Source organism: Cnephaeus nilssonii (genome assembly GCF_951640355.1).
Source record: "Cnephaeus nilssonii genome assembly, chromosome: 5".
NCBI classification, from domain to species: Eukaryota; Metazoa; Chordata; class Mammalia; order Chiroptera; family Vespertilionidae; genus Cnephaeus; species Cnephaeus nilssonii.
In genome coordinates this window covers 41,689,319-41,703,289 of record NC_137076.1, presented here as the reverse complement: position 1 = coordinate 41,703,289, position 13,971 = coordinate 41,689,319, and the positions used below count along the sequence as shown (strand labels likewise).

Here is a 13,971-nt window from a genome sequence, read left to right as displayed (position 1 = left end):
CTCTCTCTCTTCCTCTCTGAAATCAATAAAAATATATTTTGATAGTAAAAATAACAATGGGTAGAATTGAAAATTCTTCTATTTATTATTTTTAAATATGTTAACTTTGGAATGCCCATTATATATCTAACAAACACCTCTGGAACTACTTAAGGTCCTTTGAGTCCAGGACTTTAACCAGACTAGCCCATGGTACCTTGTTGCTCTATGCTTCTTCACTGGAGGCTGCCTTTCCCCCCACAAATTACAAAGTACAGTCTTTGAAGCTGATTCTATGCCTCCCTTCCTCCATTTTTCAGCCTTCAGACCTTTTCTCTCATCCACAGAAAACACCCTGCTCTTCCTTTTGTTTCTCATCTGCACAGTCAGGACCTAACCAACAGCTTTCCCCTGAGCCTGATGCTATCCAGGATGGCTTTCATTTCCAAAAAGATGATCTACTTAACATCCCAGGCTTTCAATTCATTCTTTTTCTCATCTCCATTAAATATCTCCTTTGGCCAAAGAAAATTTGTACCACAAAGAATTAAACAGGCAAGGAAGACTTTATTCAATTCTATTGCAGTAGGGATCAAGATTTTTTTTCAATTGAGTCAAGAGATTGAACTCAAGTCCTTCCAAACAAAACACAGGAGAGTTTTGAAGCCTGGGGTGAGCTGTGGAAAAAGCACTGGAGGACAATGGGATTTGGGAGCATTGGTCAATGTGATTGGGGCATCGGTATTTGTTAATTGGTATATGGAAGTTAGGTTTCTACCTTCGAAGAGATGGGGAGATAGTGACTCTATTGTTTTTAATGATTATGTTTTAAAGGGATGGCTCCCATGTCCTTGAGGAAGGCATTTATGGGCTATAAAACTGGGAAGTGGTTGGGAGAAGATTTACATATCAAAAAGATAAATAATTTACAATTGCATGTTTTCCAAATTAAATGCTCTTAGAAAATGGAGATCAAGGGCCTATGGTCAGGAAGAAACCTATCTAAATTTTAGTCGAGCTGAGGAAAATATAAAGGCCTTCTTGATCACTTTCCTATGACTATAATTACAGCTAAATTTATCTAACCTAGTTGTGCATGTGGGTGTGATGTCAGTTCAATAAGCTGATATACAAGGGCTAGAGGCCTTCAGAGCCCAGAAACAGAGTCTCTATTAGGAGAAAACATGGTCCCTGTAAATCATGAGAGTTTCACACCATCTCTTAGGAGGGTGCACACCCCTTGTACTTGTATAATTTCCTTCTCTATTTCTCTTTCTTCTATTGGAGGTTCTTTTTGTCTTAACGTATTTGTGTCTTAATGTATGTTCATTAAAAGTCATATCTCTCCAACTGTAACACAAGAAAGATATTGTTCCCATGTAGGCAAGCCTTTTGGGTGGGGCAGGAAAGGTGGTTGAAGAAAGACTATATTTTCACTTCCCTGTATTTTTCACTGGATCTTTTAAAATGGACAATCTGTAGTAACAGTGCCAAAATAAGAGCTAGGAAGAACCTTGGCTTCATCAAGTGTTTCTCTGGGATCTCTCATTTTAGTTAAAATTGTTCACTGCTTTAAAGCACCCATCAGGGATAAAGCTTGCACATTGGTTTTAATCCTTAGGTAATAGATTCTTATTAACTCCAGAGTAGTGACTTGACTGAAGTTCAATTATGATTCTTTTCAAGGCTATGACAAAGACATGCTGATCAGCATTCTGACTCAACGCTGCAACTCTCAGAGGCAGATGATCGCAGAGGCATACCAGAACATGTATGGCCGGGTAAGGTCTCTTCATCTTGACCGATGTACCTTTAGAGCAAACAGTCTCACAGATAAGAAAAATTTCAGATGGCCTGTGCATCCGAAACAATTCCTATGTCTAGCATGCTTCCAGGAATACAAGAGAGAGACATCATCAAATGGACCTATGTGTGAGCTATGTTCATACTCACAGGGACTCCACTAGCCTTTTCTCAAAATTCCTTCAGCTTCAAAAAAGTGAAAGTTCTTCTAGCCTTACTGGTTGATCCAATTAGGCTGAAAAATTCACACTGGGGATACCCATGTCAAGCTTTAGGGAAGGCACAGAAAGAACTAATAATGAGCACTAGGTCAAAAAGTAAGCTCTTTTCCTTCAATTCCCCACAGGTCCTCACCGAACTCTTAACCAAAATGAATTATCTACTAGGTTTTCCTTTAACAGCATGCAGTTATAGAGAACATTAAAAAAGAATGGCAGTTGAAATAGTTTAAGGCAATAAAACTCTCCACAGTATTTTAAAGGAATCGCATTCTAATTTTAAGCAAGTACCATTAAAGATTCCTTTCTTGTGTTATGCATCTAAACCACACATTCAGAACAAAAACTCATCAGGCCAAAAGGCCTGTAATATCAATGACTTTGTCAATTGAGCATTATCGATGAAACACTATCATAAAACCCTTCTCTATAGAGTTGTCCATATAAGTTTACCTCATCCTGAAACCTCAATCTTTGAACAACTATAATACATGAATTAAAGGACAGCCCTCTGCTTTTCAGAATGAATTAATAATCCAAAAAGCCATGACTACTAGTAAAATTAGTTGAATTAGGCCTTAGAAGGAAATGAGTTCTGTTGTTATTTTTTTAATCCAGGTCAAACCATTACTTTAACTTAATGTTCCTATGACACCAGTACTAGTTTTCTTTTGAAGGAGAATGTAAAAACTTGGAATGTTGAAGCATTAGTAATCTAATATCGTTTTCATATGCATATTGGTGCCAGAGAGGTCACTTCAGTAATTTTTTTAACCAAAAGACTTCCATATATCTTTGCTTTTTATCCATCAGGTAAATTTAGGTTAAAGCATTGCTCTTTATCAATCTCTACAATATTACACTACAACAGATTAACATGATTAAGAAATGAGGTACTTGGACTTCAAGAATGTAAAATCTATTAAACAATTTATACTCAATGGAGCACTTGCACTCCATACATAAAGTCTCAAAATTTGTTAAATACTTATTTTGCTGAATAATCTATACCATGTGTAAAAGCATAGCTACCACACTAAATCGCACTAACTGGAAGATAGGGACTCATGTTGGCTCCTTTCCCCCGAAAGACCCTTGTCATAAAATCAGTTACAAGTCTTGTAAATTACTTTTCCTCTCACATGTCTCTCTTTCCCACACTTACACAGTCTTGGTTCAGGCTCTCAACGTTTGAGGCCCACTCCTAGCTGGTAGCTGCTGTTCCCAGTCCCTTCCTTCCCAGTCTGGTCTATCCATGCTGCAGCCAGAATGGTTCCAAATCTAGACTTATAATTTCCCACGTTCATCCCAGAATGTTTACCTTATTTCTCACTAACAAATGTCCATATGGCTGTGGAATAAACCCAAATGCCTGTTCAGGCCATACAAAGCCTTGCTTGCTTGCTTTCTGCTCTCCATCTTCAGCCCTCTCCCTTTTCTTCACAGCTCATCAACTGAAGCCAAAGGAAACTACTTATAGTTCGACCAACTAACCATTCCCATTCTGTCCCCTTAGTCTTGGTGTTTCATCTATGTTCAACAGCCTGGTTCTCCACTCCACACACTGCACACCTGCTCGTCTTCCCAGACACTGGACACTTCTCCTTACACCACTACTGCCCAGAGTGGAACAGACTTGGGCTGCTACTGCATCCTTCACGTCGCTTCCCCTTGGTACCCAATGACACATTAGTGAGCTTTTTATATCTGTTTCCCTGTATCAGAGTCTAAATCCTCGAAAGCTGGAATGCATCTTATTCGCTCCTGGAGTTCAGCACAAATGTTTGTGGCACATGCCAAGATTGCTTAATTAATGTGTGTTAAATGACAGTGTGAAGGCCTAGCTAATTGGACCTCGTCTTATAACAAGCAAGAAGGTTTGGGCTGCTCCTGGACACCCTCGCCTGGCACACTCACTCCCTGCTCTGGGATAGGGGCTGCCTGCTGGGCTACCAGAGGTCCTCGTGCATTATGCCCCCATGGCCTTGCCACACTGAGTGGTTTAGTTTTCCTGTTATTCTCGCTGACTAGACTGTAATCTCCTGGAAAGTCAGGGATTGGGTTATTTTTTTGCAGAGCTCAGCCCAGAGCCTGACATAGAAGAAGCATTTTATTTATAGAGCAAGAAAATAGCAGGAATTATATTTTCTTTAAAAAAAAAAGGAAAAAGAAAAACATTCCTTTTTATCCATTTCTTAAATTATTCATACATTTCTTAAATTTTTCTTTCCCCTCATTCTCTGCTCTAGCTGCTCCCAGGTTAATCTACCTGAACTTCAGTCAGGGCTTCCTGACCTCCCCTGCTGCTCACTTTCCGAATTCCTTCTTCCCTTTCACCAAGGGGCATCTTCTGCTACCTTTCCCTTTCCGTGGCAAGAGTTTATAGATTGCCTGTATTCTAAACATTGATGTTTTTGTTTTTTATTAACATGGATAATCAGGGGTTGACAGAATTATTTCCTTAGCTGCTGAGGCAAGTGTAATGCTAGGCCTGCTCCTTAAATACTCATGATTTGATATTTAACATCAGTGGAGCTGCTGAATACCATCGACAACTTTGCCTCATCCAAAGCAGAAACGGATCCCTAGACTCCGAAGCAAAGCCCTTTGGAATGCCTCTGACTGACATATTTATCAATACCATTACGGAGGTCACTGTGATCCTCCCCACCAACGGAAGTGCTATCCTCATGGCAGTGCCATGAAAGCCAGGGAACAGTGAAAGGCTCTGAGTCTGGGGAGAGAGGCTCTCCATCCCTGACAAGTTTGGCTGTCAATGATTCCTGAAGGAGTTCGAATTCAGCACTGAAGCAATTTGTTTTCCCAGTTTCCATTTAACACAGGGACGATCCGCGCTGAAATATCCCTGGCATCTGGAATTCATTAACCCCGTGGTGTTGGTTATGTAATGTAGTGCAGAGGCTGACTTGCCCCATGTCACACAAAGTTAGAACTTGCACCAAGGTTATCTGACTCTTAATCAAGTCCACCAAAGCTTCTCAATAATGCCTGTTGTCCTCAACTGAATAAACATCGGACTAACAAGGCAGGTATCTACACTGCTAATTTCCTCAGATCCTTCGAGCTTTAACTCAATGTCAGCCACTCAATAGGGCCAAATCTGACTCCTCTATGTAAAATCGTCAATTACCCGCAAATCTGCACTAGTACTCCACCTCTCTTTCACCTGCTCTTTTGCTTTTCTCTATAATATTTATTGTCTTCTAACATATTATGTAATTTACTTACATATTATAATTAATATCCCATTTGCCACCTCCCTTTAGAACACAAGCCCGACAAGGGGAAGAACCTTTGTCTTGTTCACTAATGTGTCCCCAGCATTTACAACAGTGACAGGCATATGACTGGGGTTGCAGACTGAATTGTGTCCCTCAATGTTTATGTATTGAAGCCCTACCACCAATGTGACTGTTTGGAGACAGGGTTTTTAAGGAGATGATTACGGTTAAATGAGGCCTTAAGAGTGAGGCCCTAATCCAGTTAGGATGGGTGTCCTTATAAGAAGAGGAACAGATACCAGGGGTGTAGCACAGAGGAAAGGCCATGTGAGGACACAACAAGGTATAAGCCAGGAAACCAAGTCTCACTAGAGAACCACCCTGCTGGTACGTTAATCTTGGACCTCTAGACTCTAGGCTGTTAGGAAATAAAATTCTGCAGTAAATACCCAGTCTCTGGAATTGTGTTATGGCAGCCCAAGCAGAGTAATACAGTTGTTACTCAATAACAAGTTGTGAATGCACGAAAAGTTCAAGTGCACTCTTCAATCCAGCTTGTTCTCATAACTGCCCTCCCCACCCCCGCCCCCATTCACCTCTCATCTTCACGTTGAAAACAACTGATCTCGAAGTATCAACATACCTAGGAAGTGCTGGCTAGAAAGTTAACTTACCTACATTAGAGGTAGAATTACCACGTCACTAGTACCAGCAGTAGGTATTTTATCTTCTCTATCCTCACTTTTAGTTTGGAAGTGATGGGGTAGGTACAGGTTTATCCTCAAAAGCTGAATTTTATTACACAGTTTGTCACAGATCAGTTTTATAGGAATGAACTAAATAATTTAAAGTGGTACAACCACCTTATCTTTCAAATATATAATGGGTTAAATATACTTCTTTTGGTGAAACTGGGAACTTAACCATCAAAAAAAATTTTTTTCCAAAAAAGTTTTCTATAGAATCAAAGTTTTATAAGTGTAGTAAAGCCCCCTGTGAATACTTGTTACATCCTGAACAATTATTTCTCTTTGAAATAACAAGTACAATCTCTGCCAGGGAGGGAGGGAGGCGAATGGGAAGAAAGGAGGGAGAAAGAAAACTCAATACTGCTAAAGCCAGACCCCATTAGGCTTCAAAACACTCTTTAAAGCAGTTCTATAAATTTAAACTCCCACATGCAATATATAATGATTCCCATTTCCTTTAAGTTCTCATAAAACTTCCTAGGTTTTGACCAGTCTTGTGATGTAAATGGACTCTCACTATGGTTTTACCTTGCATTTTCCCTAATAACATGTAATGTCGAGCACCTTTTCATACGTTTCTTTTACATTCTGGTTCCCACTTCTTTTAAGTTAACTCTTTATATTCTTTGTGTATTTTTTTGTTCAGTGGCTTGCAATTTATTTGTTAATTTGCAGTTATTTATCTAATTTGGATATCAGTCATGTCTTGTATATGTAGACTGAAAATACTTTCTTCAAATATATGGATTCATTTCACACTATGTTGTCAACCTTGTATCAAGAAATGTGAAGGGTATGAGACTTTAATATGTTTACAAGATAGCAAGTAAACCATTCAATATGATGCAGATACTGGTGGAACCCAGGCGACTCCTGAGTCAAAGACAAAAAGACAGTTTAGCATTCACAGTAATAGTGACAGCCAGAGTGTCAGAAATTTTGCCCCAGTTCCCCAAGCCTCAATCCCATGGATCAATCCAAAGATGACTAGATAACACCTGCATATGCAATGGGTTGAAATGCAGAAGAAAAACCATCTATAATAATAAAAGTGTAATATGCTAATTAGACCGGACAACCGAACGACCTTCCAGACATTGTTCTGGGCGACCTTCTGGATGAAGCCAGGCCTGCAAGGGCCAAGGAACGCTGCCGAGGCTGCGAGGGACAAGCCCCTTGCACGAATTTGTGCATCGGGCCTCTAGTAAGATTAGAAACTTGAATGACTTATAATGGGCAGAATGCACAGGTAAATACTATATCTTCCGGTGCCATTCACTACACAAACATCCTTGGAAAAGTAATCCAGAACAAAGGGCTGTCAGTGGCTCACCTTGTACAACATTCAGAAACATGAAAACTACAAAAAAAAAAAAAATGTCTCCCAATAATATCATCCCTCATTTCTATGCCACTTTCACCATTGACTTTTTTTTCTGAGTACACCAATCCCTAAGCCACTTCTATTATTCTGACCAACAAAAGCTGAGATTTAATCCATCAATTTTTCTCACAGAGCATTTAATTATCAAAAGATTCCAAGAAGCAGGGGAGGTCAATTGGCAGTATTGATCCCAACCATGCCCCCATAGGGGACTGGACCCAATGCGCTGAACAAATCCCATAAATCATCAGGGCCTATCTTGAAAAGCTGAGTGACTTTCTCTTTAAGTTTTAACAATGACCTTTCCACTTGGTTTGAAGTTTTCATCTAGATGCAGCAGGATGTATTAGCGATGGCACAGACTTTAACTTGGCCTGCAAAGAGGAAGGCCAGGGCAAGTCTATCATCCATAACAATCTCAGCCAGTGAATTGAGGCTGCCCTGAATACCTACTAAGGCCAAAGTAGTGTGATTAAACAGTTTGTCTCCAGGGGCGAAGGCTGTTGTTACTACTACTTTACCACTAGAAAATTGCCAGGATTCTAGTAGCTGTAACATCACCATATTTCATGTTATTTCCAACACACACTCGGAACTTTCTTTTGGAAGTATCAGGTGCAGAATGGACAAAGGCATTTTAATCAGACTTTAAGAAAGTCATTATGTTCCACACCCAGTCAATGCATTCAACCAAATAATCATTTTCTGTATGATCTAGAACCGTGGTCGGCAAACTGCAGGTCGCGAGCCACATGCGGCTCTTTGGCCCCTTGAGTGTGGCTCTTCCACAAAATACCACAGCCTGGGCAAGTCTATTTTGAAGAAGTGGTGTTAGAAGAAGTATAAGTTTAAAAAATTTGGCTCTCAAAAGAAATTTCAATCGTTGTACTGCTGATATTTGACTCTGTTGACTAATGAGTTTGCCGACCACTGATCTAGAATTATGAGAGTCCAGAGATAACCTGGGTGGCTGAACCAAAATTGTTTGAAATCTTATGCCCATCTTTGGTTAGACTGCCACCCACAGAGTAGACCAACCAGTACACCCTCAAGTTGACAATTTAGGAGAAAGAAGCATCACATCCAGGAATGGTTAGGGTAGAGTCCCAAATTTTCAAAATATGTCTACATGACTAAAGGAAAACTATTTCTCTCTATACTTACACAAATTCAATACTTCTAACACTACATGTATGTAATTCTTCTCCTCAAACTAAACAATTCCAATACTAACTACCCAGAGTCACCACAGACCCCACAGGTTATAGGCTCAGTCTCACAAGACTGCCTCCCACTTGATGCTAACCAAAAATCCCAGACTGTTGCCTGTACTTCTGACTGACTGAGTATAAATCAAGGATTCCCATAACGCTCTCCATGGTTTGATAATATGCTAGAATGGCTCACAGAACTTGGTAAAGTGTTGTGCTTACAGTTACTGGTTTATGAAAGAGGATACAACTCAAGAAGAACTACATGGAAGAGATGGGTAGGGAAAGTATATGGAAAAGGGTGCAGATTTTTCACACCATCTCTAGGCATGTCACCTCCTCAGGACCTTGATGTGTTCAGCAACCCAAACTTCTTTAGTTAGAGTTCTTGTAAGGCTTCATTACAAAGGCATGATTGATTAACTCACTGGTCACTGGTGAATAAGTCAGTCACCAGCTCTTCTCTCCCCCCCCCCTAAAGATCAGGGGTAGACCTGAGGGCTCCAATTCTATAATCATACGGTTGGGTCCTCTGGCAACCCCCTTCCTCTAAGATTAACATACACTCAGGTATAGTTGAAAGAGGCTTTTTATAAATAACAAAAGATTCTATTCTCATTCCTATCACTCAGAAAATTACAAGGTGTTAGGAGCTCTATTCTAGGAACTGGAATGAAGACCAAATATATTTATACAAATATATTATATCACAATAACTCTCCAATTTCCTCATGATAATTATTCAGGAGGGACAACTGCATTCAAGACCAAATACATACAAAGCTGTGAACATCAGAAGGAGCTAAGGAGATAGAGTCAGAAATCTCTCTGAGTTGATCAATTATCACCAATACCAGAAGCCTGTGAATGGTGGGGAGTATGGAAAACTCATCAAATACCTTGAGTATGTCTATTGTTGAGTGGTTTTCATAATAAAAACCATACAGTGTCAGAATGCAAATAGTCTGGAAAGCCAAATACACAACACAGATTAATTTTTTAAAATATATTTTATTGATTTTTTACAGAGAGGAAGGGAGAGAGATAGAAACATCAATGAGAGAGAAGCATCAATCAGCTGCCTCTTGCACACCCTCTACTGGGGATGTGCCCGCAACCAAGGTACATGCCCTTGACCGGAATCGAACCTGGGACCTTTCAGTCCGCAGGCTGACGCTCTATCCACTGAGCCAAACCGGTTTCGGCAACACAGATTAATTTAAAGGAGCATAGTGGTGTGTCCAAAGCCAGCTGATTGAACAGGACTAGCCGCACTGCAACTTGAAAAAGTCTCAATAGTTTTGTCAACTAGTAGCCCTAGAAGCCCACCTTTTAGGGCTCTGCAGGAGCAATGCCCTTTGAACTTTGATTTCCTTCACTATGAATAAAGCAAGGCAACTTTTTAAAAAATTGATTTTGAGAGAGAAAGAGGGATAAAGAGAGATGTCAATTTGTTGTTCCACTTTATTTATGCATTCATTGGTATAATCTTGTATGTGCCCTGACCAGAGATCAAACCCACAACCTTGAAATATCAGGATGATGCTCTAACCAACCGAGGTATCTGGCCAGGGCAAGCAAGGCAACTTTTGAGTGAAGTTGCAAAGCTCACAAGCAGTGATAACCTTGGTATCAGACACACAGAATATTTTGTACATGCCCAGATCACAATGATGCATGTATTGTGATGTACAGTATGATGATGGATCCAGGTAGCAATGGTATAATCTGGGCACTGCAGGCTTGATGGGCAGCTGGGTGCCATTTGTTATCATCAGGGAATAAGCCCTTATTGTGGACATCTGTAAGAATGGCACGAAAGTTCCTGTCAGTTACAGTATGTTTCCACAGACCACAGCCCCAAAGAAACTCCCTTTTCATATGCAATCTGTACTTTTCCAACTGTTAAAACAAAGAGATATTTAGGTCTGACAGCGCAAGACTGGGTAAAAAGATTAAAAAGTTTATCAAGGGAGTCCTGGCCAGAACTATGAGAACAGCCTTGACTTCTGCCCATAGAACAAAAAGCATCCATTCTTGGTTCTGCACAGCTGTTACTGAGTTGAACAGCCACAGCAGCCCAGTGGACACCATCTGGTTTCAGTGAACCAGGTCAAGGCATTTAGGGCAACTGATTGACATCTCCATTGATTCAGCAGCTTGTTTCAAGCCCAAAGTGGGGGTTCAAATCTTCCTCAAAAAATAATAGCTGCCATTTTTCATGTAAAGCCAAGATGCTCCTGGGGCCAGGCCAGCTGTTCTCTTCAGAGTGCCATGTCCATCTGACAAGTGAGACTTGTTGATTTCTTCCCCCTTCACTAGTCATTGGATCCCAGTTGTCCCATTAAAATGGGACTATCAGGCACAAGAGTCACAAGCCTTCATAGATCAGGTATTTGGTTTCTGTGAGAGTTCAGTAGCAAAACAATAGCTGCTTTTCAAAGGTGATGTACCTGGAAGTCATATGAGGAAGGAAAGGCAACAAGTTCACAACACCAAGAAGCACCTCTGGGAGGCTACCTCCTCCTGCCAGAGGTTCCCATCAGCAAAGCCCCTGTCACAGAGGCTTTAAACAGAAAGTGATCATTGGGGTTAGGGAGCCTTCCTATATGTGGCTATAGGTGAAAGCACTTCCCTATATGTGGCTCTTTTCCTATCAAGAGCATCCCCTTTGGCATTTATAAGCAATCATAACAGAAACAAATAAAACATAAATACCAACTATATTCAACAATAGAGAAGTTATTAGAACAGTACAGTGAATCAGCCCAAAGGTCTCCAATCACAAGCTCCTTTAGCTTCCCTTCTTCCACTGCAAACTTTTCCCACACCCATCATTTGAATTTGGGCATCCCCCAAATTCAATCAATGGGTCCACAGAGAATGGTGACCTGTGGCTGTATCCAACACATTTATTAAAAAAAATTGAGTCCTTCTACTCCTGAGTGTCCCCCAGCATATTCAGACAAGTATGAATGGTCTTTAGTCCACAACGGGACAGAAAGACCTTGGTCCCACCCTTTATTATTTCTCTCCTGCACGCAGCAGAGGTTGGTGTAGAAGGAAAGAAAAGACATGAAGGCAGAGAGAGGATCAGCATCAATAAGAAACATTTATCTTCTGATGATTTGGGGCTACACAAAGTCCTATAGCAGGTGGCAAGTTCATCATTGCAGATACTGTATGTTTCAGCTATGTATACTCATGAATCAGTGGCCAGAGCCACGTTTCTTTCTGGCCACAGCCATTGGGTTTGCACTTTTTTACTTATTTGGAGTTGGCTCACACATGGGAAGTTTTAAAATAAATTTTTCTTTGAAATGGACTCTGTAGCATTTGCTACTCCATCTTCAAAACGACATCTCTTAAGTTTATGCCTGGCATTCACATAATGGCTAGGGATATTTTCCAGGCAGTATATTATTATTATTATAGAATATATTTTATTCTATCTTGTTTTATACTCCCCAAAATAATCATTATGTTGCTGTTTTATAAGTTGAATGCTTTAATTTATAATTTTCAACTTCTTTGTTCATTTTTCTTCTAATGTCCAACTCTATGTTGCTGAGTTCAATATCATTTTTCCAAAGGACATTCATTTAGGGTTGTTGTTTTTTCCAGAAATAACAAATAATTATTTAAGTTATTTCAGTCTTTTCCTTCAGAATATCTTCATTTTTTCCCTCATTTTTAAAATATTAGTTTAGATTAATACAGAATTCTAGGCTACATTCTAGTTATTTTTTCTTAGGACTTTGCAGATGTAATTTCAAATTTTTTTTCCTGATCTCTTTTAATGATTTTACTTCTTCATTCCTTTCTGGGTTACCTTTTATTTCTGGTTGCTTTTAAGGTAATTTCTTTATATTTTGTATTCTTCAATGTCACTGGGTTAGTCAACAGGTCTGTGTACTTTTATTTTACAGATAAGGGTTAATATATTATACTAGAGGCCCAGTGCATGACATTCATGCACTGGGGAAGGAAGAAGCGGGGGGGGGGGGGGGGAGGCGGGGGGGAGGGGATGGGGAGGCAGGGGAGTCCCTCAGCCCAGCCTGTGCCCACTCACAGTATGGGAGCCCTTGGAGGATGTCCAACTGATGGCTTAGGCCCATTCCCTGCACCCTAAGCCATCAGTCAGACATCCTTAGTGCTGCCACGGAGGCGGGAGAGGCTCCTGCCACCGCAACTGTGCTGGCCAGCTGTGAGCCCAGCTTCTGGCTGAGCGGTGCTCCCTTGTGGGAATGCACTGACCACCCGAGGGCAGCTCCTGAGTTGAGCGTATGCCCCCTGGTGGTCAGTGCATGTCATAGCAACCAGTCATTCCACTATTTGGTTGATTTGCATATTAGGGTTTTATTATATAGGATAGTATTTGAAATAGTATCTCTCTGGCATTGTCTACATTCTCTCCTCCTATAAATTCTACTTGAAAAAGTTTGTTCTTCCAAGTCTCTTCACCTTATGTTCATATCACCTATTTCTTATCTGTCTCTGTGGAATTTTTTTGTCATTTTTTTCAGATGGTTCTCCAATTTACTAATTACATATTTAGCTGCTTACTAGCTACTCTTTAAAATATATGTTGTATTTTTAATGGTAGAAGTTTTTAATTTCTAGAATTTCATTTGCTTTCTTATCAAGACTATTTTTTTTTCATGGTGTTCTTTTAGATTGTTATTGCCTCAAATTCATGGTTTTGAATTCTGCTATTTATAGAGTCCACCATCTATCCCTCTAGAAAACTGATTCTAAGTGCATATCATGTTTTTATTGTGAGAACATTTAAAGTGTATCTTGCTTTCTTCAGTGAGAATTATATTTTTCTGAAGAGTTATAGAATTTCTCTAGATTTCAGAATTCAAAACCATTAATTTTGCATTTGCTTCTTCTTGGTATCCCCAACCAGCTCAGGACTAACTTTCATGATAATTTCTCTTCATGGAGTTCTCAGTTCATATGAAAATTCAAGCCCAAGATCTATTATTTTGAGTTCTCAGAGAAAATATTCTTCAATCCAAAACCCAGGCAATGAGAGATGAACTTCCTACCCATCTTTCAATGCTGAAAGTTACACATTTTCAATCTCCAGGAAGGAATCCATGTACAAGGAAGGCTGACTTAAGTTATACACAAATTTTCCACTGTGAAGTGAGTTGGTGCCCCTAACCCCTCATGTTGTTCAAGGATCAATTATATTTTTTTCCCTAGTTCACATTTTTACTGAGGGTGCCAACCTCATATAAGAGGTTTCAGAGTTTGTTTCCTCTGTTACACTGGCCCCATAAACATTCTCCAGTCCTTATACAGTATCTCACATTGGGCTTTGAAATCCAAAACACATGGTTATTACACCAACCTCTACTTTCCCCTGCAAGGTCA

At 40.0% G+C, this 13,971-nt stretch overlaps 1 protein-coding gene across 1 annotated transcript in view; it reads left to right on the top strand.

Moving 5' to 3' along the window:
• The window catches only part of ANXA10 (annexin A10), a gene marked incomplete at both ends in the record, with an annotated part of 42,922 nt that overhangs the window by 5,175 nt on the left and 23,776 nt on the right, over positions 1 to 13,971 (top strand). The window contains one exon of the mRNA XM_079770246.1: positions 1,666 to 1,760. Within this exon, the coding sequence (XP_079626372.1) occupies positions 1,666 to 1,760 (95 nt within the window). The remainder of the gene's footprint in view (positions 1 to 1,665; positions 1,761 to 13,971) is intronic.